At 45.0% G+C, this 27,647-nt stretch overlaps 1 protein-coding gene across 4 annotated transcripts in view; it reads right to left on the reverse strand.

The window, feature by feature from the left end:
- Positions 1 to 5,219: 5,219 nt before the first annotated feature.
- The window catches only part of slco4a1 (solute carrier organic anion transporter family, member 4A1), a 55,385-nt gene continuing 32,957 nt past the window's right edge, over positions 5,220 to 27,647 (reverse strand). For 3 of the 4 annotated variants that reach the window (XM_048241754.1, XM_048241755.1, XM_048241756.1), the window contains exons 4-13: positions 25,915 to 26,005; positions 25,315 to 25,436; positions 24,455 to 24,566; positions 21,862 to 22,016; positions 19,536 to 19,797; positions 13,791 to 13,950; positions 12,174 to 12,349; positions 9,347 to 9,411; positions 7,239 to 7,387; positions 5,220 to 6,504 (exon numbers count right to left, since the gene is read on the reverse strand). In XM_048241754.1, the coding sequence (XP_048097711.1) occupies positions 6,346 to 6,504; positions 7,239 to 7,387; positions 9,347 to 9,411; positions 12,174 to 12,349; positions 13,791 to 13,950; positions 19,536 to 19,797; positions 21,862 to 22,016; positions 24,455 to 24,566; positions 25,315 to 25,436; positions 25,915 to 26,005 (1,451 nt within the window). In that variant the 3' untranslated portion in view covers positions 5,220 to 6,345. The remainder of the gene's footprint in view (positions 6,505 to 7,238; positions 7,388 to 9,346; positions 9,412 to 12,173; positions 12,350 to 13,790; positions 13,951 to 19,535; positions 19,798 to 21,861; positions 22,017 to 24,454; positions 24,567 to 25,314; positions 25,437 to 25,914; positions 26,006 to 27,647) is intronic. The other variant, XM_048241757.1, reaches the window with a different exon arrangement.

Consider the following 27,647-nt stretch of genomic DNA (forward strand, 5'->3'; position numbering starts at 1 on the left):
GGCGGTATCCATGGTAACTGCCACAACGGCCCACAGTCCAACGCGCCTGCTCTGCGGTATCCATGGTAACTGCCCACATTCCAACGCGCCTGCTCTGCGGTATCCATGGTAACTGCCCACAGTCCAACGCGCCTGCTCTGCGGTATCCATGGTAACTGCCAACGGCCCACAGTCCAACAGCTGCCTGCTCATCCATGGTCTCCATCACATTCCAACCCACATTCCAGTCTGGCGCCTGCATTCAACGCTACTTATCCATGGTAACTGCTGCATCTAATCTTGTTCCACAAAGTTGGTCTTTTCATTTCTGTCTCTCTCTCTGCGCATCCCCCCCATGTGTTGCCCCTTTATACCCCCTCTACATACCCCTCTCTCTACATACCCCCTCTCTGCATCCCCCATGTGTTGCCTTTATACCCCCTCTGCATCCCCCCATGTATTTGCCCCTTTATACCCCCCTCTGCACATCCCCCCCATGTGTTGCCCCTTTATACCCCCCTCTGCACATCCCCCCCATGTGTTGCCCCTTTATACCCCCTCTCTACATACCCCTCTCTGCGCATCCCCCCCATGTGTTGCCCTTTATACCCCTCTCTCTCTACATACCCCTCTCTCTATACCTCCCTCTGCACATCCCCCCCATGTGTTGCCCCTTTATACCCCTCTCTCTATACCCCTCTCTGCGCATCCCCCCCATGTGTTGCCCCTTTATACCCCTCTCTCTACATACCCCTCTCTCTTTATACCCCTCTCTGCGCATCCCCCCCATGTGTTGCCCCTTTATACCCCTCTCTCTACATACCCCTCTCTCTCTTTATCCCTCTCTGCGCATCCCCCATGTGTTGCCCCTTTATACCCCCTCTACATACCCCTCTCTGTGCATCCCCCCCATGTGTTGCCCCTTTATACCCCCTCTACATACCCCTCTCTCTCTACATACCCCTCTCTGCGCATCCCCCCCATGTGTTGCCCCTCTACATACCCCTCTCTCTCTTATACCCCTCTCTTTATACCCCTCTCTGCGCATCCCCCCCATGTGTTGCCCCTTTATACCCCCTCTACATACCCCTCTCTCTCTCTACCCCTCTCTATACCCCTCTCTCTCACGCCATCCCCCATGTGTTGCCCCTTTATACCCCCCTCTCTACATACCCCTCTCTCTTTATACCCCTCTCTGCGCATCCCCCCCATGTGTTGCCCCTTTATACCCCTCTCTCTATACCCCTCTCTCTCTTTATACCCCTCTCTTTATACCCCCTCTCTACATACCCCTCTCTGCACATCCCCCCCATGTGTTGCCCCTTTATACCCCTCTCTATATACCCCTCTCTCTCTCTCTATCCCTCTCTCTCTACATACCCCTCTCTATACCTCCCTCTCTGCACATCCCCCCCATGTGTTGCCCCTTTATACCCCCCTCTCTCTCTACATACCCCTCTCTCTCTACATACCCCTCTCTCTCACTTACCCCTCTCTCTCTATACCTCTCTCTCTACATACCCCTCTCTCTCTCTACATACCCCTCTCTCTCTCTATACCTCCTCTCTCTACACCTCCCTCTCTCTACATACCCCTCTCTCTCTCTACCCCTCTCTCTCTACATACCCCTCTCTCTATACCTCCCTCTCTCTCTCTCTATCCCCTCTCTCTCTCTATCCCTCTCTCTCTACATACCCCTCTCTCTCTATACCTCCCTCTCTCTCTCTACATACCCCTCTCTCTCTCTCTATCCCCTCTCTCTCTACATACCCCTCTCTCTCTCTCTCTCTCTCTCTCTCTATACCCCTCTCTCTCTACACCTCCCTCTCTCTCTACATACCCCTCTCTCTCTACACCTCCCTCTCTCTCTACATACCCCTCTCTCTCTATACCTCCCCTCTCTGTGCATCCCCCCCATGTGTTGCCTCTCTCTTTATACCCCCTCTCTATACCCCTCTCTCTCTCTCTATCCCTCTCTCTCTACATCCCTCTCTCTCTATACCCCTCCTTCTCTACCTCTCTCTCTTTATACCCCTCCTTCTCTACCTCTCTCTCTTTATACCCCTCTCTTTCTCTACCTCTCTCTCTATACCCCTCCTTCTCTACCTCTCTTTATACCCCTCTCTTTCTCTACCTCTCTCTTTATACCCCTCCTTCTCTACCTCTCTCTCTCTATACCTCTCTCTCTACACCTCCCTCTCTCTCTACACCCCTCTCTCTCTCTACCCCTCTCTCTCTTTATACCCCTCTCTTTCTCTACCTCTCTCTTTATACCCCTCTCTCTCTCTACCCCTCTCTCTCTATACCCCTCCTTCTCTACCTCTCTCTCTTTATACCCCTCTCTCCCTCTTTGTGCTCCTCTCTACCCCTCTCCCTCCAAAGAACAGCTGCCTCCCTCTCTCTCTCTCCTCCCTCTCCTCCCTTCCTCTCTCCTCTCTCTCTCTCCTGAAGATGGAATGCTGGCTGCTGTGTCTGTGGCCGTGATAGTTTTAGTATTTCATCACGACCCTTATGTGGCCATACTGATGATGCAACACTATGTCTATTCTGCATCAAGACATGCAAGTTCTCACAAAGTGACATCACTGTAAAGGGCAGTGAGTGGGACCAGTATGAAATAGATTGTCCTGGATGTGCGAGTACCAGCATCTCTAAGTGTGTGTGTGTCATGTAGAGGTCATGCGCCACTTTATGCACACACACACACACACACACACACACACACACACACACAGCATGCGCCACTTTGTGGACACACACAAGTGACGGTGGCTGTGGGAGCTGAAACACTCAGTAGTGCAGAAGTGAAATAAACACACACACACACACACACACACAAATACATATGCCGCACACCATGTACACACACTGTGTACGCACGCCTGCACTCACACATACACACACACACACACGCACACACACACTGTGAGAAAGTCACATTCGTAAAAAAGCTGCATCAAATTCCAAATCAGGTTTACTTAAAAAAGTACCGAAACAAAACCCCCAAAAGACCCCAGTGAAATTGGTTGGAAATGCAGTTACGCAATAGTGCAACTCCAAAACAAATGACATGAAACACAAATCTCCACAACACTCACAACTCAGTCACACTAGCTGGACAGGGGGGACAGTAGGCGCTCAAATCAAATGGCTTCATTCATATGGGATGATTCAAAATAAACGAATCAGACAAACACAGTCTTCACAACAATTTGGACAGACATGTCTTCTCAGTTGAACACCGTCATTACTGTATGTCTTGTGCCAATTACATTGCATAAATTGATTGGGATGGAGAGTTTGTAGACATCTTTTAATCCTGTTTAAGGATCTTGACTCTCTAGAGGACAGACATAAATAATTTTTACAGAGATTGAACTGTTTTTAGTTCTCTTACAGAACTGTGAGAGAACTAAAAACAACCACTGATATTCATCAATAAATAAAGTAAAAATAAATAAATTATTATCTGGACAATGGCAGACATACATTTTTTGATTGTGGATTTAGTTACGTTCAATAGTTCAAGTAACACATGTTAAAACAGGAAATAATCTGATCCGGCATTAGCTTCAACTGTGTATTTCACTCTTTCAATGACTAGGGTTTAAAATAGGTACTGTACATCCACACACGGATGGGCGTTATTAATTAGGTAGCTCTGAAGGAGCTTCATCACAACATTAAGAACAACTTCCATTCGTGCCAGTTCATTACACACAGGGTGACAGGGTTGCATCACACTTCTACAAAACAGAAAACAAATCACACATACAAAACACAACTTTGTTTGACAAGAGGAAATACAACCCAATCCTCTTGTTAATGACTTACAGTGCTTTGGCACAATTGGTCCATAAAAAGTAAAAAAAAATAAGATAAAAAAAGGACACATAAAAACAGCTCCCTGGTGCTCTTGCGTGTTGTTGCACGTCCTGATAGCCATGATCTTGGTGATGTCTATGGCGATGTCAGGTCCAGTATGGGGGGCAGGCGTCCTTCTCATGGGCCCCTCTGGCCACAGCATTGCTGCTGAGGGATTGCAAGGTCCTTGGTGGCTGTTTTAAAGTGCACTGCTTCAATGGGCAGGGGCAGGGCAGGACAGTACGATGGGCACTGCTTTGTGGGCAGGGGGGAGGCAGGGGCAGGAGCAGGACAGTCAGATGGGCACTGCTTCAATGGGGCAGGGAGGGCAGGGAAGCAGGGGGCGATGCGATGGGCACTGCTTCAATGGGCAGGGGCAGGTGGGGCAGTACGATGGGCACTGCTTCAATGGGCAGGGGCAGGGCAGGACAGTACGATGGGCACTGCTTCAATGGGCAGGGGCAGGGCAGGACAGTACGATGGGCACTGCTTCAATGGGCAGGGGCAGGGCAGGACAGTCTGATGGGCACTGCTTCAATGGGCAGGGGCAGGGCAGGACAGTGCGATGGGCACTGCTTTAATGGGCAGGGGCAGGGCAGGACAGTCTGATGGGCACTGCTTCAATGGGCAGGGGCAGGGCAGGACAGTCTGATGGGCACTGCTTTAATGGGCAGGGGCAGGGCAGGACAGTGCGATGGGCACTGCTTTAATGGGCAGGGGCAGGGCAGGACAGTCTGATGGGCACTGCTTCAATGGGCAGGGGCAGGGCAGGACAGTCTGATGGGCACTGCTTCAATGGGCAGGGGCAGGGCAGGACAGTCTGATGGGCACTGCTTCAATGGGCAGGGGCAGGGCAGGACAGTCTGATGGGCACTGCTTTAATGGGCAGGGGCAGGGCAGGACAGTCTGATGGGCACTGCTTCAATGGGCAGGGGCAGGGCAGGACAGTCTGATGGGCACTGCTTTAATGGGCAGGGGCAGGGCAGGACAGTGCGATGGGCACTGCTTTAATGGGCAGGGGCAGGGCAGGACAGTGCGATGGGCACTGCTTCAATGGGCAGGGGCAGGGCAGGACAGTCTGATGGGCACTGCTTCAATGGGCAGGGGCAGGGCAGGACAGTCTGATGGGCGCTGCTTCAATGGGCAGGGGAGCAGGAGGGCAGGACAGTCTGATGGGCACTGCTTCAATGGAGCCAGGGAGCAGGGCAGGACAGTCCTGATGGGCACTGCTTCAATGGGCAGGGGCAGGGCAGGACAATCTGATAAGGCACTGCTTTAATGGGCAGGGGGCAGGGGGCAGAACAGGACAGTGCGATGGAGGCACTGCTTCCGTGGGCAGGGGCAGGGCGGGGGCAGTCTGATGGGCACTGCTTCAATGGGCAGGGGAGCAGGGCGGAGCCAGTGCAGTGGGCACTGCTTCAATGGGCAGGGGCAGTACGATGGGCAGGACGGACGTGGGCAGAAGCAGGAATGCGGAGCGCGTGGACAAGACACCTCCTCTCCTTCTGCCCTGCTGGAGGAGCCGCATCACCTGAGCGCAGGTCTCCATTTACTGCCTCTCTTTTTCTCTCTCTCTCCCTCTCTCTCTCCCTCTTGCTCCCTCTCTCACTCTCTTTCTCTCCCTCTCTCTCTCTCTCCCTCTCTGTCTCTCTCTCCCTCTCTCTCTCTCGGGACAACACTTCTCTCTGATATATAGTTATGTGCTTCAGATAAAATATACAAAACATTTTCTTGTAAATGCATTTAAGTGTTTCTCGAATATGGCAATAAATATGATCTCATGTCGTTATTATGGTGGTTCATATATGAAAGACTATACTGAGAGTAGATGATAAAGCAGTATGTTTAGTATCATAACTGATAAATAGACGTCTATGTTTGGGTTGGAATAGAATATGAAGTAAAATATGCAGTCTTTTGTTATAGAGCATCTGCTATATCTGATGTAGGCTAATCCCGTCTTAGGAAAGAGCTGAATAACTATGTGAACAGGGAAACTAATACACACTGCATCATGATGGATACTTCTGAAATCTTTTTCAGCAAACGATTCTGAATGGTATCATGTAGGCGGTGTCTGGGAATCCAAAACGATCTCAAATATGCAACAAGTGACCTTCACTTACCAGTCTTCCTTTCTCATCTTCAACATGTCTCTTGTCCTTGTGTGAACCTTACACACACACACACACACACACACACACACACACACACACACACACACACTTGATTGGGACGATACTGCAGGCTGGAGGAAAGTGTAGGGTTGATATTTAACAGCTAGCTTGGGTGGAGGACAGCAGCAGCGGAATGAGGGAGTGTGCGTACAGACGTGTCACAAGAGGACCTCATATGCAGTGGACTGGACTGACCACCCAATGTGTGCTTCACACGGAAAGGGTGCAGTGTTTTGGTTTGGTGAGGGCTGTTGACATAAAACACACACACACACACACACACACACACACACACAGTGAGGTCTCGGTTGTGAGTATGACATCATCATAGCCTGGCGTGGACGTTGGTGATGACCTCCTGCGGCAGGTCCTTAGTGGGCAGGTCCCCCAGGTCGTGGTCAGTGCTCTCACAGCTGCTCTGTGGAGACTCCGGCGGGGGCTGGTACAGGACGCTCGCCAGCAGGAAGAACAGCATCCCCAACACCTGGACACACACACACACACACACACACACACGCGGGCACCACACACACGCCACACGGAGCAGGTCAGAGCAGGTGGTAAGGGGTCAAGGGTCAGTTGCAATACTGTCTTGGAGTAGAAACAGGCAGGCTGCACTAGGCTCATCACTGCCCCCTACAGGCTGCACTAGGCTCATAACGCCCCCTACAGGCTGCCCAGGCTCATCACTGCAGCAGGCTGCACTAGGCTCATCACTGCCCCCTACAGGCTGCACTAGGCTCATAACGCCCCCTACAGGCTGCACTAGGCTCATCACTGCAGCGCTCCGTTCGTGGAGTGTCTGCTGCAGCTATTAACTTGCCCTGTAATCATGGACCTGAACACACCAAACGTAATGGCAGCATATACATTTGCCCTATAATCATGGACCTGAACACACCAAATGTGATGGCAGCATACATTTGAAAAATTAGACCAGTCTAATTTTACGCTCTGTGAAAGGAACACTTCAGTTACTGTAAGGAACAGAAATAATACACTGAACTAAAGAAGCCATTAGGACCCTGAAATAGATGCCATTATCTGGAAAGAGAATCTATCTTAAATAGATGCCAGTCTCTGGAAAGAGAATCTATCTTAAATAGATGCCATTATCTGAGACACACAGGAATGCTCCTGTCATGTTGATTATATGAAACCTTGTATTATGATCCAGCGATAGCCTGCTGGTTCTGACCTTGTGACCTTGGTTCTGACCTTGTATATGATCCCAGCGATGAGCGTGTAGCGGCTCATGGCCGAGTTCTGGTACAGGTAGCAGGAACCCTGTTCCCCGCACTGGTCCTGCCACAGCAGGCACGAGATGTCGATCACAGAGCCAAATGCAATCGGACCCGGGATGCCACCTGTGGACATGAGGATAAAGAACAACGTCATCATTCACCAGCCACTGGGATTCACTGGCGTAAGACCACCATAAGGTTGAATCTAGGGCTGGGCGATATGGCTGGAAACTGTATCACGATATCAGTATTATATCAGTCGATATCGATAACTATTGATTATTATAACTTTTTTTAAAAAACTTTTTTTTAATTATTATTAAAAAAAAAAAATTCAGATAAGGAAAACAGTTCAATTTAAACACTGTTATTAAAAAAAGAAATATCAACACAACCATGAAAAACACTCAAATAAATAAATGTGCACATTGTAAACAAGCTTAATTGGCTAGTTTATCATAGTTTAGGCCTACTGGTTGGACTGTTCAGTTCATGAATACTTTTTCTCCTTGGGACAGGCTTATTTGAGTCTTGGAAAATAGCCTACTTTTCCATTTACATCGGGATGGAGATGATAAGAAAGAACAGTCAACTTGAATGCAACAGTTTTAAACAAATTTGTGCAGCGTGCTCATTAGGGCTGGGCGATATGGCTGAAAAATGTATCACGATATCAGTCAGTCGATATCGATAATTATTGATTTTTTCGTTTTAAATATATTTCAGATAAGGACGAGAAGGGAAACACTTTTATTTTAAAGTTAACCTTCCTCTGATTTTAATCACCTCAGTTATCAATCAAAGCAAACAGGGAAAAGAAATAGCAACACAATCATGAAAAACACTCAAATAAATAAATGTGCACATAAGTCTGAATGAAAAGCAGCACTAGTTGAAGCCTGGAATTATTGTAAGAGTATCTTAATTTGCTAGTTTATCATAATCTACTGGTTAGACTGTTCAGTTTCCCCACATGTGTTTATGTTTCAAATGAATACTTTTTCTCCTTGGGACAGGTCCGTTTCAGTCTTGAAAATACTTTTCCATTTGCATCGGGATTGAGATGATTAGAACTTAGCAGTCAATTTGAATGCAACAGTTTTGAACAAATTTGTGCAGCGTGCTAATGATGCTAACGGATTTAATAGCAATTTGTAATCGTCTTGCCGCGATTGTGAATGTTTGGATTACATGAGGAGGGATGTGCCTGTTGAGAGGGAGAGAGAGAGAGAGCACGGGGCAAGGACTCATTGAGAGTCTGTGTTGAGGTAGGCCTACTTCTATGCCTACTCTGGTAGAGTTGCATATACTAGCTACAATGCAAGATATATTTAGCCTATTTATTTATGGACAACGTAAGGTGGGAGGTGTGTGTTGCTATTAAATATTGAATGTTCTATTTTATTGATGTCATTACATGTCTATTGCGATACATATCGCTATCGTTTTATCGCCCAGCCCTAGTGCTAATGATGCTAACAGGATTTAATAGCAATTTAGCCAGTCGTCTTGCACGATTGTGAATGTTTGGATTAAATGTGCATGCTGAGGAGGGTTGCGTCTGTTGAGAGGGAGAGAGAGTGCACGAGGCAAGGACAGAGTCTGTGTTAAGGTAGGACTACTTCTATAGCCTACTCTGGTAGAGTTGCATATACAATGCAAGAGATATTTAGCCTATTTATTTATGGACAACGTAACGTGTTGCTTTTAATTATCGAATATTCTATCGAACATATTTTTTATTGATATCAATTACATGTCTATTGCGATATATATCGCTATCGTTTTATCGCCCAGCCCTAGTTGAATCTCTTTGAGACATCTAAACACAACATATTAAACATGTTAATGGTGTAACAAGTCCAATCTCATGAGTAGGGATGCATCGATATATCAGCCCAACATCGGTATCGGCCGTTATCGGCTTTGTTGACTGATATCGGCCAGGAATTTCACAATCGATGCATCCCTTCTCAGAAATAGTCTATGCCTCGAAGAACACCTTCACCTTTGCAAGGTCCAAGTAGAGATAAGATACCACAGTAGCAGAAACTTGCTAACCTAGCATGAACAGCAACCTACCCAGAGTCCGTACCACGATCCACTGGATCCCGAGGCCAAACGACCGCTGGCTGTCTGGGACGCACCTAAAAGAGAGGACATTCGGTGCTTGTCAAATAGCTCCATTGGGACGCCTTGTTCAAAGTGATTCTTAGATGTTACTTTTACATTTTCACAATTTATTTTCTTTGCTCCTAAACCCTTCTGTGGCAAACAGTAAAACAATATTACTGAGAATCTAACAAGTGGTGCTATATAGCAGGGCAAATAACTATCAAACGCATCAAAATTGTTTTCAGTAAGTAAACTTCCAGTGAGGCTATTTGCATGAAATTTTCACCAGACATCCACCCATTTTAAAAAATCCAAACATTAAAGTCCATAAGTATAGTTATGTGTAATAATTACTTATTTCCCCCACAGTATATTGTACAAAGTCAACAAATGAGGTGTGAGCTAGTGCTCCGTAAATAAGTAATGAGTAGCAATAAAGTACACATGAGATGGGACTAATAAAGTACACATGAGATGTGACTAATAAAGTACATATGAGATGGGACTAATAAAGTACACATGAGATGTGACTAATAAAGTACATATGAGATGGGACTAATAAAGTACACATGAGATGTGACTAATAAAGTACATATGAGATGGGACTAATAAAGTACATGAGATGTGACTAATAAAGTACATATGAGATGGGACTAGTAAGTAGAGTAGCAATAAAGTACACATGAGATGTGATTACTATTTTATTGGAAATGGTGGCTACATTACGTGCCAGCCTGGACACACATGTCAGGTGAGCCTGAGCCTCCCTCAGCTGTGCTTAGCTGAAGTACTATGACCAGGAGAGTAGAAGGTATGATGATGGTGTTAAGTGACCAAAAGAAAAGCAGCAGGTATGATGATGGTGTTAAGTGACCAGGAGAGCAGCAAGTATGATGATGGTGTTAAGTGACCAGGAGAGCAGCAGGTATGATGATGGTGTTAAAGCTGCAGTTGGCAAGATTTTTTTGATCATATTCACTGAAACCGACACTATGCTCTGACAGTTTAAAAAAACCCTGCACTTCTACCTCCACCTAGAGCCTGTTATTTGTTTTGCAAAATTCCACAGCTCCCAGTTCTTCTGGTCCAGTCAGAGCAGGGCTGTGTGAGATCTGACTGTCAATCGCAGTCTGGTGCGCACTGACGAGCACAAACTCGGTGAGGGTGCTCGGTGGTAGTAGTGTTAATTTCGTCAGGCGAGACAAGAGGAAATATGTTAGGTCAGCGACCTTTTTTTCATGACTAAAGGCGAGGCGATGAGGCGGCAGTAATGTCCTGAAACACTGACTGAGACTATCTTAAGATGCATTATTGTTGACTGAAAAAAAGGCAGAGACTAAAATGTTTTGCATGAAATAAAAACTAAGATAAAATCTCCCTTCATGTTAGTCTACAAAATGAGAAGACAGAATATCTAGCTGTTATGTTTTCAAAATATTCGAATGAGTTCATGCTGCTAACAGCTTTCCTGTAGGCTTTCTTCTAGTCTACGTGCTGCTGCTGCAACCCTGTGGCTGCAACACGAAACTACATGGAACAAGAACACTGGAGATTTCTGCCAGAGTTAGCAAGCTAACTACCTAAGCTTTATGCCACAATGCTACATACCCAGAAGTTGAAGCTTCTCTCATACAAATTAACATCCCCAGAATGTCCATACGAAAATGTTCAGCATGTAATGTCAACTATTCATCTAGTTAGACTGATGATGCAAAGTTTGCTAGCAAGTAAGCTAATATGGAAAGTTAAGCTAGCAGGTTAGCTATGGCTAAGATGGAGAGTCTGTTTGGGGAATGTGTTGTGTTTGGGGCATATAGCCATCTAAGCGGCGGGAGTAAAACATTAATAGTTTGGCCTACAACAGTGTTTCTTAAACTTTTTCAGTTTCAGGACCACTTAACTAACCCTAGCTAAAAAAAAAAAAAAAAAAGATTAGACCTACTTCAACAGTAGTCTATAATTAGTCTACACAATAGGCATACTCACTGAACCACCTTGCTTATTGACTTTTGCACTTTGCTTATTGTGTCAGAGGATTCATACTGTATGATTTAAATTGGCATATCTTACATAGACAGTGTTGCAGAACTGTTTGGATTTACATACAAGTTATATTGCAAACAACTCATCTATATTATATTTTACCCACGTCTGCTCGCGGACCACTTGGGATAGCTTGCAGACCACCAGTGATCCCGGACCACACTTTGAGAAACACTGGTCTCTGAATATGACAGTGGTCCAGTCAAATCTTTACTGTCTATGGTCAAATCCCAGCGAGCTATAACTGTAGCTTGACTTACCTGTGCATGTAAACATACTGACTGACAAAAATCAGAATGAGTAATTATAACAGACGAGTAGCCCTGTGGACACACAATGTTGTTGGAAAATTGAGATGTGTGAAACACTATTTGACTCAAATGGTAGACTAAAAAAAAAGACTAAAATGTGTTGACTAAAACTGACTAAGACTAAGATACCTTTAGTTTTCTTTTGACTAAAAAACTAGACTAAAATGGCCGAGACTTTTAATTAGAGCTAAAACTTGACTAACAAAAATGATATTTGAATGACTAATGAATATGACAAAGACTAAAAAGGACATTTCGTCACAAGACTAAGACTAAGACTAAATTAAAAATAGGTGATAAAATTAACACTAGGTGGTAGTGGGGAAGGGGCATGAGAGTTGTAAACATTAAACATTAAACAAGTCCCCTCAATCTGTTCCAATCTGCACCAGATGTGGACATACCTGAGGGTGGTGTTAAGTGGGCAGGTGAGGACATACCTGAGGGTGGCGGTCAGGGCGGGGATGCTGCAGAGGAAGGTGAAGAGGATGACGATGAAGAGGAAGGTGAGGAAGGTTGGCATGTGGTGGCAGGAGGAGGAGCATTTCCCGGCTACCGCCAACCCCTCCTGACCCCACGTCACGTTCCCCACCACACAGCCACACCCCGAGAACACCTGCGCAGAGAGACAGAGACAGAACACTCTTAGAACACCTTAGAACACCTGCACAGAGAGACAGAGACAGAACACTCTTAGAACACCTGCACACACACACACAGAGACAGAACACTCTTAGAACACCTGCACACACACACAGAGACAGAACACTCTTAGAACACCTGCACACATACAGACACACAGAGACACTCTTAGGTCTTGCTTGCAATGCGCTCTTAGAACACCTTAGAACACCTGCACAGAGAGACAGAGACAGAACACTCTTAGAACACCTTAGAACACCTGCACAGAGAGACAGAGACAGAACACTCTTAGAACACCTGCACACACACACACAGAGACAGAACACTCTTAGAACACCTGCACACACACACAGAGACAGAACACTCTTAGAACACCTGCACACATACAGACACACAGAGACACTCTTAGGTCTTGCTTGCAATGCGCTCTTAGAACACCTTAGGAACACCTGCACAGAGGACAGAGACAGAACACTCTTAGAACACCTTAGAACACCTGCACAGAGAGACAGAGACAGAACACTCTTAGAACACCTGCACACACACACACAGAGACAGAACACTCTTAGAACACCTGCACACACACACAGAGACAGAACACTCTTAGAACACCTGCACACATACAGACACACAGAGACACTCTTAGGTCTTGCTTGCAATGCGCACAGTAGCACACAAATATTTGTATGCACCATGGCTGCAATGTGTATCCTGCATCCGTTAGATGCCCTCTAGTGGCATGAGTATGCAAGAGCAGCTTTAATTCCAACTCAGGGTCTGAATATTATGGTCTGCCCTTGTGGCATGCTCCAGTAACATGTGTACTGCCCATGTACTGTGTAATGTGTACATGTGTCCTTCACAACGCAGTCACTCGTGGACTCAAAGGTCAAAAAGCACTAAGTAAAAGACTTGAGAGATATTTACACCCTTAGTCATGACGTGAAGATCTACAATATCAGTGCTGGTGGCTGTCTAGCTCCACTGCAATAACCTACCTGTCTGCCGTTGTGTGTGTGTGTTTGTGTGTGTGTGTGTAGTAGCAGCCTACCTGACTGCCGTTGTGTGTGTGTGTGTGTGTGTGTGTGTGTGTGTGTGTGTGTGTGTAGTAGCCTACCTGTCTGCTGTTGTGTGTGTGTGTGTGTGTGTGTGTGTGTGTGAGTGTGTGTGAGTGCGTGTAGCAGCCTACCTGTCTGCTGTTGTGTGTGTGTGTGTATGTGTGTGTGAGTGCGTGTAGCAGCCTACCTGTCTGCCGTTGTGTGTGTGCGTGTGTGTGTGAGTGTGTGTAGCAGCCTACCTGTCTGCCGTTGTGTGTGTGTGTGTGTGTGTGTAGTAGCCTACCTGTCTGCTGTTGTATGTGTGTGTGTGTGTGTGCGTGTGTGTGTGAGTGTGTGTGAGTGCGTGTAGTAGCCTACCTGTCTGCCGTTGTGTGTGTGTGTGTGGTTGATGGAGTGGCAGCCGGCGTGGCAGGGAGAGTAATACATGACTCCGTCTGCTCCACACACAGGGTTGTAGAGCTCCGTCACACAGTGGCACCCGGCGTTACAGCTCACCGTCAGATTTCCCTCCAGAGTACTGTGACACAGAGGAGCAACGTTAGAGTATGTTAGAGTACACAAGGGGAGTATGTTAGAGTATGTTAGAGTGCACAAGGGGAGTATGTTAGAGTATGTTAGGGTATGTTAGAGTGCACAAGGGGAGTATGTTAGAGTATGTTAGAGTACACAAGGGGAGTATGTTAGAGTATGTTAGAGTGCACAAGGGGAGTATGTTAGAGTACGTTAGGGTATGTTAGAGTGCACAAGGGGAGTATGTTAGAGTATGTTAGAGTACACAAGGGGAGTATGTTAGAGTGCACAAGGGGAGTATGTTAGAGTACACAAGGGGAGTATGTTAGAGTACACAAGGGGAGTATGTTAGAGTATGTTAGAGTGCACAAGGGAAGTATGTTAGAGTACACGAGGGGAGTATGTCAGACTACACAAGGGGAGTATGTTAGAGTATGTTAGTGCACAAGGGGAGTATGTTAGAGTATGTTAGAGTGCACAAGGGGAGTATGTTAGAGTATGTTAGAGTGCACAAGGGAAGTATGTTAGAGTACACAAGGGGAGTATGTTAGAGTATGTTAGAGTGCACAAGGGGAGTATGTTAGAGTATGTTAGAGTGCACATGGGGAGTATGTTAGAGTACACAAGGGGAGTGTGTTAGAGTACACAAGGGGAGTATGTTAGAGTATGTTAGAGTGCACAAGGGGAGTATGTTAGAGTATGTTAGAGTGCACATGGGGAGTGTGTTAGAGTACACAAGGGGAGTATGTTAGAGTATGTTAGAGTGCACAAGGGAAGTATGTTAGAGTACACAAGGGGAGTATGTTAGAGTACACAAGGGAAGTATGTTAGAGTACACAAGGGGAGTGAGTATGTTAGAGTGCACAAGGGAAGTATGTTAGAGTACACAAGGGGAGTATGTTAGAGTGCACAAGAGAAGTATGTTAGAGTATGTTAGAGTACACCAGGGGAGTATGTTAGAGTGCACAAGGGAAGTATGTGTACACCAGGGGAGTATGTTACACCAAAGGGAAGTATGAGTACACAATGTATGTTAGAGTACACAAAGGGGTGTGTTAGAGGAAGTATGGTAGAGTACACAAGGGAAATATGGTAGAGTACACAAGGGAAGTATGTTAGAGTACACAAGGGGAGTGAGTATGTTAGAGTGCACAAGGGAAGTATGTTAGAGTACACAAGGGGAGTATGTTAGAGTACACAAGGGAAGTATGTTAGAGTACACAAGGGGAGTGAGTATATTGGAGTGCACAAGAGAAGTATGTTAGAGTATGTTAGAGTACACCAGGGGAGTATGTTAGAGTGCACAAGGGAAGTATGTTAGAGTACACAAGGGGAGTATGTTAGAGTGCACAAGGGAGTATGTTAGAGTACACAAGGGGAGTATGTTAGAGTGCACAAGGGCAATATGTTAGAGTACACAAGGGAAGTATGTTAGAGTACACAAGGGGAGTGAGTATGTTAGAGTGCACAAGGGAAGTATGTTAGAGTACACAAGGGAGTATGTTAGAGTGCACAAGGGGAGTATGTTAGAGTACACAAGGGGAGTATGTTAGAGTGCACAAGGGGAGTATGTTAGAGTACACAAGGGGAGTATGTTAAGAGTACACAAGGAGAGTAGAGGAGGCAGGATGGAGAGAAATGGACAGATGGAGAAAAGTAGTGACAGGGAGAATAGAAAAAAAGCCAAAAAAAGGAATAACCGTGATGAATCTGCACCAGGAATCACAAACAATCTTGCAATCATGGAATCATGCAATCTTGGAATCATGGAATCAATACTTCTGTTTCTGTGTTTCAAGCTGTCACTGCAACAGGTCTACTGCATCTGATCTACTCGTCACTTCCTGTGGGGCGGCAGTAGCCTCCTGGAGGGACGGCGGGCTGGACATTGATTGGACACAGGGCAGGGCCTAGCCAGCCCGTCTGAGCGTAATGGTGTGAGGGATTGTATCCTGCTGGGCACCTAAGGTGATCTAATTTGCACACACAACCTTGATTTTTTACTTTTAACTGAGACATGGTTAGATCAAGCAAACAGTGCTGCTACTCTCATCGAATCAGCTCCCCCAAACTTCAGTTTTTTGAGTGCTACCAGAGCAAATAAAAGAGGTGGGGGGATAGCCACAATTTTCAAGACGTCTTTTCAGTGCAATCAGTCGTCATTCGGTGACTTTACTTCATTTGAATATCTGTGTGCATGCATTAAGTCTTCTCCTCAGATTTTATTACTGACAATTTACAGGCCTCCAAAACATTCAGCTAAAGTTTTTCTTGAAGAGCTAGGTGAACTGCTATCAGTTGTTTGCATAGAGTATTACTGTCTTATTATATCAGGGGATCTAAACTTGCATGTGGATAATCCTGAAAACAATTATGCCAAGGAATTCATTGCACTAATCGATACTTTCTCCCCTAACACAGCATGTACAGGGGCCAACACACTCTCGGCCATACCCTCGACCTTGTTATCACAAAGGGTCTCGATGTCTCTACAGCTGTTAAAGACCTGGCCTTATCTGATCATTTTTGCGTGTTCTTTGATGTGTCTATGTCCCCACACACTCAAAACACAGCTATGATGGTAAAAAGGAGAATCATAAATGATCAGACAAGTGCTCTCTTTGAGCAAGCACTTTCACTAAAGTCAAGTCAACTGTCAGACTCTGAAGACTTATTTGATCACTTTAATGCAAAAATGGCAAACATTATGGATGACATTGCTCCATTACAATTCAAGAAAGTTAAGGACAAACAGAAAGCACCATGGAGGCAAAATCCAGCAGTTAAACTTCTAAAAAAAGAGAGTGTAGGAAGACTGAAAGAAAATGGCGTAAATACAAACTTCAGATCCACTATGAAATCCATAAAGAGATGCTCCGCACATATAACTCTGAAATATGCAAAAGCAAGACAGTCTTTCTTTTCTAACATTATCAATAGAAGTTCAAATAACACTCGTATTCTATTTTCAACTGTTGATAAGTTAACAAATCCCCCTCACAATTAGCGCCTGAACTTCTCTCAACTAATAAATGCAATGAGTTTTCATCTTTTTTAAAGGTAAAATTGACAAAATCAGACTCAACAAATCTGCTCAATTACAAATTCAACAACCTGAACTTCCAGCAACAAACAGAGGGAAACTAAACTTGATGTCAGAGTTCAGCTTGATAGACTACTGAAACACTTGAAAAACGGTACAGAATCTCAGCCCTTCCACATGTGTCTTAGACACTCTGCCTACCAATTTCTTCAAAACTGTTTTTCACCTCATAGCGGCGGATGTCCTTCAAATTGTAAATGTATCATTGCTGTCTGGCACTTTTCCTAAGTCACTGAAAACAGCTGTTGTAAAGCCACTTCTCAAGAAGAATAACCTGGATGCCTCCATGCTAAACAATTACAGGCCCATATCAATCTACCTTTTATTGGCAAAATTATTGAAAAAGTAGTCTTTAATCAATTAACCACCTTCCTAACATCAAATGGGTATTTTGATTACTTTCAGTCTGGTTTTCGGGCAAATCACAGCACTGAAACAGCTCTCATTAAAGTGTCCAATGACATACGCCTCAACACAGATTCAGGTAAAACATCAGTCCTAGTGCTACTGGACATTAGTGCAGCATTTGACACTGTTGATCACAATATTTTACTACACAGACTAGAACACTGGGTTGGATTTACAGGCATAGTTATCAGCTGGCTAAAATCATATCTACAAGAAAGGAGCTTCTTTGTTGCCATCGGAAACTGTACCTCAACACCAACGTCCTTGACCTGTGGTGTTCCCCAGGGGTCGATCTTGGGGCCACTATTATTCAACCTCTATATGCTCCCACTTGGACAAATCATTCAAAATAATTTGATTTCATATCATAGCTATGCAGATGACACACAAATTTACTTAGCTCTATCACCAAACAACTATGGTCCTCTTGAATCTATGTGTCAGTGTATAGAACAAATCAGCACCTGGATGTCTCAAAATTTTCTTCAGCTGAACAAAGAAAAACTGAAGTAATTATATTTGGTAAAATGAGGAAAGACTTAGGGTTGCCACTCTCCTTGACACAAAAGGGTTGAAGGCAAAAGATACTGTTAAAAACCTTGGTGTATTAATTGACAGTGATCTAAATTTCAACAGCCACATGAAAGCGATAACTAAATCAGCTTTTACCACCTCAAAAATATTGTCAAACTCAGAGGGCTGATGTCAAAACATGACTTAGAAAAACTCATTCATGCATTTATCTCCAGCAGGGTTGATTACTGCAATGGACTGTTCACAGGCCTTCCTAAAAGACTATTAAACAGCTTCAGGTGATACAAAATGCAGCAGCTAGGACTCTAACAAAAAAACTAAAAGAACTGACCACATTACTCCAATTCTTAAGTCCTTGCACTGGCTTCCAGTAAGTCACAGAATTGACTTTTAAAGCACTATTGCTTGTTTATAAATCAGTAAATGGAGCAGGACCTAAATACTTGTCAGACATGCTTCAGCAGTACACACCTTCTCGTCCTCTCAGGTCCCAGGTGAAAAACCTGCTAGTAAAACCTACAGTTAGAACTAAACATGGTGAAGCAGCTTTTTTAGCTGCTATGCTGCTCAGCTGTGGAACCAACTTTCGGATGACATTAAAAGGCCCCAACTGTAGCCAGTTTTAAATCTAGACTTAAGACCAAACTGTTCTCAGGCGCTTTCTGCTAACTGTGCGAAGTTACAAATTCTGAATCTGCCTCGATAATTATTCTACTTTGTATTACTTTTTTTTACTACTTTTGCCTTTGTTTTGCTTACTAATTATTCTTTATTTTTAAATGATTTTACCTTGTGTTTTATGTTTTCTTTTTATTATGATCTTTACCTTTTAACTATTCTTTGACTATATTGCCCTTCTATGCTTTTATTTGTTATTATCGTTTGGTTTTGTTTATGTAAAGTACATTGAATGACCTCTGTGTATGAAATGTGCTATATAAATAAACTTGACTTGACTTGACTTGACTTGACTCCTCTAACACGGCCTGGCCAGGCTGATGGCCTTCAGCTGGTGACACTAACACGGCCTGGCCAGGCTGATGGCCTTCCGCTCGTGATACTGTTGTGCAGCCAAACAGACAGGTGAGTCTGACAGCCAAACAGACAGGTGAGCCTGACAGCCAAACAGACAGGTGAGCCTGACAGCCACACTTGTCCTCTTGTCACACTTGACTGGACAGGTGCTGGAGGTGCACTAGCCCTCAGAGAAGCTGCCTGAAAACTGCTGCCCTGATTTAAAAAACAATGCAACTGATCTCAGCTGGTATTCTGTCTATACTGGAGTGGAATGGACATTTCTAAGTGACCCCAAACTTTTGAACAGCAGTGTATTTCTATGTAATCTATCTAGGTTTTCTGAGCATAGGATAGGCTGGGTGATTGAGCATTATCTCTTAATTGAGTTGGAAGTCACAGTGGTGCATGGCACACCTGTAGTTCATATTCTATAGTACAGTGGTGCATGGCATACCTGTAGTTCATATTCTATAGTACAGTGGTGCATGGCATACCTGTAGTTCATATTAGCACAGTGGTGCATGGCATACCTGTTGTAATTGCTCTCGCTCTCATACTGGTCCAGGTACACGTCCTGGTGTTGGTGTAGTAGCGGGCTGGGGCGGTAGGGGGCAGTCACGCCTGCCATGGGCATGTTGGGGCAGTGGACGAGGAAGATGAAGATGGCCATGAGGCTGATGACCGCACACAACATGCAGAAGCGCACAATGCCCCGGCAGCGCAGGTTCAGCTTCTTCACGATGTAGCCGCCCAGAAACGTGCCGCCGCCCCCTGCTGGTACCACCATGTACCCTGCAGGACAGGAAACACATGGGCCAGGCTTACAACAGGACAGGAAACGCATGGGTCAGTCTTACAACAGGACAGGAAACACATTGGCCAGTCTTACAACAGGACAGGAAACACACAGACCAGGACAGGAAACGCATGGGCCAGGACAGGAAACGCATGGGCCAGTCTTACAACAGGACAGGAAACACATGGGCCAGTCTTACAACAGGACAGGAAACACATTGGCCAGTCTTACAACAGGACAGGAAACACACAGACCAGGACAGGAAACGCATGGGCCAGGACAGGAAACGCATGGGCCAGTCTTACAACAGGACAGGAAACACATGGGCCAGTCTTACAACAGGACAGGAAATGCATGGGCCAGGACAGGAAACGCATGGGCCAGTCTTACAACAGGACAGGAAACGAATGGGCCAGGACAGGAAACGCATGGACCAGTCTTACAACAGGACAGGAAACACACAGACCAGTCTTACAACAGGACAGGAAACACATGGGCCAGGCTTACAACAGGACAGGAAATGCATGGACCAGGACAGGAAACGCATGGACCAGTCTTACAACAGGACAGGAAACACATGGGCCAGTCTTACAAAAGGACAGGAAACACACGGACTAGTCATACAACAGGACAAGAAACACATGGGCCAGGCTTACAACAGGACAGGAAACACATGGGCCAGTTACAAAAGGACAGGAAACACACAGACTAGTCATACAACAGGACAGGAAACACATGGGCCAGGACAGGAAATGCATGGGCCAGGCTTGCAACAGGACAGGAAATGCATGGGCCAGGACAGGGAACACATGGGCCAGTCTTACAACAGGACAGGAAACGCATGGGCCAGGCTTACAACAGGACAGGAAACACATGAACCAGTCTTACAACAGGACAGGAAATGCATGGGCCAGTCTTGCATGGGCCAGTCTTGCATGGGCCAGTTACAAAAGGACAGGAAACACACAGACTAGTCATACAACAGGACAGGAAACACATGGGCCAGGACAGGAAATGCATGGGCCAGTCTTACAACAGGACAGGAAATGCATGGTCCAGTCTTACAAAAGGACAGAAAATGCATGGGCCAGGCTTACAACAGGAGAGGAAATGCATGGACCAGGACAGGAAACGCATGGACCAGTCTTACAACAGCATAGCTTCACATTTGTATTGTAAATGTATTGCAAAACACATTTATGATCAGTGCTGTTGCTCCAAGTATGCGCACATGATGTACAATAAAAATCATTGGTGTCGTCATGTAAGGTTGTAAAAATCATTGGTGTCGTCATGTAAGGTTGTAAAAATGATTGGTGTCGTCATGCAAGGTTGTAAAACTGATTGGTATCGTCATGTAAGGTTGTAAAACTGGTTGGTGTCGTCATGTAAGGTTGTAAAACTTGTATTACCTGAACAGTCAGCGTCTGCATTGTCTGTCACAGTATGTTTGTAATTATGTGTAATGAGTACACATCAAGTCTTTTTTCTTCATTAATGTTTGTAAGTGTAACAAAAAAAACTAACAAAAATACACCTGAAGAATATTATTCTCACCTTCCTAAAATAATAGCATATGTCATGTTTTGCTAAAGAAAAACAATGTTGTTGCCTAAATCATCATCATTCAATTGTTGGTTACCTTTTTTGTGTTTCCCAAAAAACCTGAAAACAAATGACTTATGCGATTCTTTTAGAAAGGCGATGTTATGTGAACCTGAGTTCACCAGGCTGAGGGGTGTATTACAGTTCCTCTCACCAGGTGGCTGAGGGCTGTACTGTATTAGAGTTCCTCTCACTAAACCAGGTGGCTGAGGGCTGTACAGTATTAGAGGGCTGTACTGTATTAGAGTTTCTCTCACTAAACCAGGTGGCTGAGGGCTGTACAGTATTAGAGTTCCTCTCACTAAACCAGGTGGCTGAGGGCTGTACAGTATTAGAGTTCCTCTCACTAAACCAGGTGGCTGAGGGCTGTACAGTATTAGAGTTCCTCTCACCAAACCAGGTGGCTGAGGGCTGTACAGTATTAGAGGGCTGTACTGTATTAGAGTTCCTCTCACCAAACCAGGTGGCTGCCTCCGACGCACTCAAGTTGAACTGGGACTCCAGGAACTTGGGTCCAAAGGTGGACATGCCGGCTATGAGAGTGGCCTCGGTAGCCCCCGCTAGACACAAGAAAATGAAGGTGGAGTTCTTCAGAAGGAGAAGAACAGACCTGTGGGGAAAACAGAACCCAGCGAAGCTCAGTAATCAGAAGGAGAAGAACAGGCCTGTGGGGGAAAACGAGAATTAAGAGAATAGAAAGTGAATAGAAAAGTAACAGAACATATAAAAGGAGAAGAATAGAGGGTTTGGACATGCACTAATGGGTATGAACTGCTACAGACACACACACACACACACACACACACACACACACACACACACACACACACACACACACACACACATACTGTACACACACTCACACACACCACACACACACACACACACACACACACAAACATACACACACACACACACACACACACACACACACACACACACACACACCACACACACACACACTTTGCTACTATTTTCAGAACCTTGATGTCATTTTTCAAAACTCTAGACACAAAACTCAAAACGGTTATCACTTGTAACATAGGTTGTCTAATGTTCAAAACATTGCATTGTGCATTCACATCTTTAAAGAAATCTTGCACTTGCACAATCATTGGTTCAAAAAACAAATTTACTGAAATACCATTGAAACATAAGTATAGATCACCCTCATACAAGCAACTGATAGTTTCACTGTCATTGTTCGTACAATCATTAAATATTGTAGAACAAAATAGGTGATAAAGTTTTCATTATGATACTACATGTACAGTAAATACATCTCTGTAAAAGTACTGCAGTAGTAGAGAGAATACTGCAGACACAGTGGAATCAATGAACAAAGTTTGTAATATATTGATGCAAAACACTACAGTATAATCACAACATAGGTTTATTTGAATCAAAGCAAAAATAATTAGTTATGAAATAGAAAATAAAAGACAGTACTGTAAAACATCAAATGCAGTGTACAGTACAAGGGCCTGCGTCTGTACAGTGTGTACTGTCAATACTGTAAATAGTCTGAAAATGTGGTACAGTATTTGGGACCATAGACACAGTGTCTGACGAAGCATTGTAAAATATTAGGCTACATCCATGGATATTGTAGTCTAATTGGTTCATGCTCCACGCTAATTGGTGACAATGAATCTCGTTACAGTATCTTGAAACTTTCATGATTTGCAGTAAACATGGAAGATTGTTTGTCTGTTTCCATACAACTATGCATTAAGAGTAATGCAACAGTTACTTATCATTTTGAGCAGTTGTATCAATTGATAGTTAGATCATTGTAAGGAAATTAATAGACAATCATTTGAAATGTAATGTGTGAATTGCCTTTTGAAATAGTAGTACTTTGATGTTAAGTTGTGTCATATTGAACAGGTGATTTTAGTTGAATGAACAAATTATCTAAGTTTTATGTGTATTGTATCCAAGAAATTGAGAAAAGGGTTAGAGTTTTGAAAAATGTGCATTTTGATCATTGGTTGTGAGTTTTGTGTCTAGAGTTCTGAAAAATGACATCAAGGTTCTGTTAACAAAGTGATTGTAAAAAACTGTTGATGGGAATTACCTTTTCATTGGGGACAAAAACAGCATAAATATGTTAAGCATTACGTAAACTAGCTATTTGTCTGTTAATACTGCCAAGGCATTCATAAGGAAGCAGCTGGTTATCATCAAAGGGAACTGTTTTTCTAACCCCTTCAATCGGCAGCCTACTTACTGTACCTTTCAGGTCATGTTTACATTTGACATTATGGGTTGTCTTTCAGGTCATGTTTACATTTGACATTATGGGTTGTCTTTCAGGTCATGTTTACATTTGACTTTATGGGTCGTCTTTCAGGTCATGTTTACATTTGACATTATGGGTCGTCTTTCAGGTCATGTTTACATTTGACATTATGGGTCATCTTTCAGGTCATGTTTACATTTGACATTATGGGTCGTCTGAGCTATTGCCACTTGTTACTTTGTAACTATGTGTTGATTATTCATATTAGTTTATTTGCCCATCTAGAGGCCAAACCAAAGTCAACCTAAAAACTACTGTGATGGTTAAACTTGAGAAACTTGAGAATGGAAAACTATACAGTCACCATGTCTCTTTTCAACAACGGCTGAGAGTACAGACATACATACTGTACATTTACAGTTGAGGTTTTTATCCAAAGAAATAGATGCACTTATCAGTAGCCTGTGACTGCTTCCTAAGAGCTGACCACATGCCCGACCAGTGTCCACCAGATGAGCCAAAACAAGTGTGTGTGTGTGTGTGTGTGTGTGTGTGTGTGTGTGTGTCCACCAGACCAGATGAGCCAAAACAACAAGAGCCAGCACCTGAGGGCTACCTTTGAATTATTCCAACAGCCCATCAATGTCTACTCCTCTTAAACACGAAACACTTAAACTCCTCTTCAATGTCTACTACCTCTTAAACACGAATGCAGACAAATTTGCAAATGAACCACAGGCATCTGTTCATGTGTGTGTGTGTGTGTAAGTAAGAGGTGTGATGCTGGCAGAGGGCTGGGGTACCTGGGCATGTCCTTCACTGTCTTCCCAAACTGAGGGTCAGCAGCTCTGGCTTGGCTGCCATCTTTCAGCTGGTGTGCTTCGGACACACGCATGGCCACATAACGCTGGGAGCCTGCACGCGCACACACACACACACACACACACACACACACACACACACACACACACACACACACACACACACACACACACACACACACACACACAGGGGGTTTAGAAATCAAAACATCGCATGGCCACATAACGCTGGGAGCCTGCCCACGAGAGGGTTTAGAAATCAGAACATGCCAGGAGGGAGAAATGAGAATGAGAATGAGAGTGTGTATCCTGGGTCATGCACAGAGTGTGTATCCTGGGTCATGCACAGAGTGTGTATCCTGGGTCATGCACAGAGTGTGTATCCTGGGTTATTGTTGTATTCTTGGGAAATGCAACTCTAGGAATGAGAACATTGGGGCAGCTGTGGCCTACTGGTTAGCGCTTCGGACTTGGAACCGGAGGGTTGCCGGTTCAAACCCCGGCCAGTAGGCACGGCTGAAGTGCCCTTGAGCAAGGCACCTAACCCCTCACTGCTCCCCGAGCGCCGCTGTTGTTGCAGGGAGTTCACTGCGCCGGGATTAGTGTGTGCTTCACCTCACTGTGTGTTCACTGTGTGCTGTGTGTGTTTCACTAATTCACGGATTGGGATAAATGCAGAGACCGAATTTCCCTCACGGGATCAAAAGAGTTTATACACTTATACTTATACTTATACATGCCTGCACAGAGTGTGTTTATATTGGGTCATTGTCATTACAGAAATGCAACACTGAGCGCACAAATGGATTAGACAGAAATAGAATAGAATGCAAAAGAGGCACCTGGGAGTTGTCGAGGGTAGCCGAGGATCGGTAGGGCAATGACCAGTGCCGCTGCCCCCCCAGCCAGGAACCCGACCCACCACGCCCCCACCCACAGAGGGTTCTCAGGGGTCAGCTCGGTTCTAGGGACAGAGGAGAACGGGAGGATCAGATGAGGAGAGGAGGCATCCTGTGTGTGAAAGTGACATGATGGCCTGAACACCCCTTTAGCATCAGAGCAAAGACCTCTCATGGATGACCACTAGAGGGGGCTCCTTCCCTCCGTCCTCCCACTTACAGCACCACAGGAAGAAAGCTTCTTAAGTTCCTCAGTTCATCTACAGGTCATGACATACAAGACCAAGTCATGGTCACGCACACCACCCACAGTTTACAGACATGGTCACTCACAACACCCACAGTTTAGTCTAGTTTTGTTTGTCTTCTGTAGACGCTTTTGCCCAAAGCAAACAAATGTTTGTGAGGAGAAAAGCATATTAACAACAGTGAGAAACATTTCAACCATTAGTGACCACACTGTAAACACAACATCTGGCACGGACCCACAGTAAGCAGGAAGTGGACCCAGAGTGGGCAGGAAGTGGAGCCAACATCACTCACGTTTGATCCGTCTCTGTGTAGATGTTGAGGAAGAATCCTCCCAGCAGGTAACCAGCTGCCGGTCCAACAATGGCTGCCGTGTAAAAGATCCCTGGGAACCAGAGAGAGAGAGAAAGACAGAGAGAGAGAGGGAAAGAGAGAGAGAGAGAGATAGAGAGAGAGAGAGGAAGAGAGGGAAAGAGAGAGAGAAAGAGATGAAGAGAGGATGAGGAGTGGAGACAGTCCGCTAGTGTGCCACAAGGGGTATCTTTACTCCTGTCGCCAAAAACTGCACACGGGAGTAAATTAAGCCCCTTTGGGCTCTTATGCGTGGTGTTGTTGTTCCGATCATCCGATCAATAACACTCCAGCTCATTGGACAAGGTGTTGTTGTTCCGATCATCCGATCAATAACACTCCAGCTCATTGGACGAGGCCCACGCAACCCATGGGCTGACTGGCTTCTGATTGTCCCCGACTGCCTTTGATATGCAGGCCATGGAGGGCCACCATTCATGAGCCTCTATTGATGTGTAGGGTGGAGCCGGTGGGCCTCACTGATAAACACAAACACATGGAGGCGAAGGGATACGGAAGCCTGAGAGGGACAAAAATGAGCTCACAACTTCAGGAGAAATCAGGAGAAAATGTTCGAAAAAGACAAACAAGATCCAGGAGGGTGAGGAAGAACACTGGTCAAACTGTGGAGATGAAATGGTGGGAATAAATATACATAGAAAGGAAAAAAATGCTTTCATGAGACAAACAGGAGAGCGTTAAAGGAGGAACTTCCTGCTACTGAGCCAGGCTATGTACAGCGTTGAGACAAGACCAAGGGCCAGGTGCTCCTCATTAAGCGTGTCACATGCAGCGCACCTGAGCAGAGGTAGGGAGAACGGGAGAACACACACACACACACACACACACACACACACACACACACTCACACACACACACACACACACACTCACACACTCACACACCCAATGACTCCTCTCTGTCCCCTGTGTGCGTATGTGTGACCCTGGGAGCACACGCACACCACTCTGCAGCCACACAGGCCTGTTTAAGGCCCAAAGCAGCACACACACACACACACACACACACACACACACACACACACACACACACACACACACACACACACACACAGCACTGGGAACACATACAGCCACACACACACACACACACACACACACACACAGCACTGGGAACACATACAGCCGTAACAATACACACACAAACACACACACTCAAACACACACACAGACACACACACGAACACACACACACACACACACACAAACACACACACCGACACACACACACACACACACACACAGCACTGAGATCACATACAGCCGTAACAAAAGTATGTGTTCATTAATCATTCTTTCCACTACATCAGTTCTGTTTTAGGGTTGCTTGAGGGTCAGGCATGGGTGAACAGAGTTGACGAGAAGGCTCTTTCCTCTGTTTGCTTCTACAAGGCCTTTCATGATGTCACCTACATTCCATGTGAGGACTGTATACAAGTGTTTGACCTGATGAAAAGTTGGCTAAAAGCCCTTTGTTTGTGAGATGATATCTCAAAGGAGCCATCTCTAAGTGATGCTAGCAGGATATATCTAAGGAGCCATCAAGCCTTTCTCCACTAAGCAGTGTCAATATTAGGACTGATATCGGTGCTGTTTTTTTATCTCAGTGTAAGGGCTGTTTTTTATCTCAGCGTAAGGGCTGTTTTTTAACTCAGC

Source organism: Alosa alosa, chromosome 4 (assembly GCF_017589495.1).
Source record: "Alosa alosa isolate M-15738 ecotype Scorff River chromosome 4, AALO_Geno_1.1, whole genome shotgun sequence".
Classification (NCBI taxonomy): Eukaryota; Metazoa; Chordata; class Actinopteri; order Clupeiformes; family Clupeidae; genus Alosa; species Alosa alosa.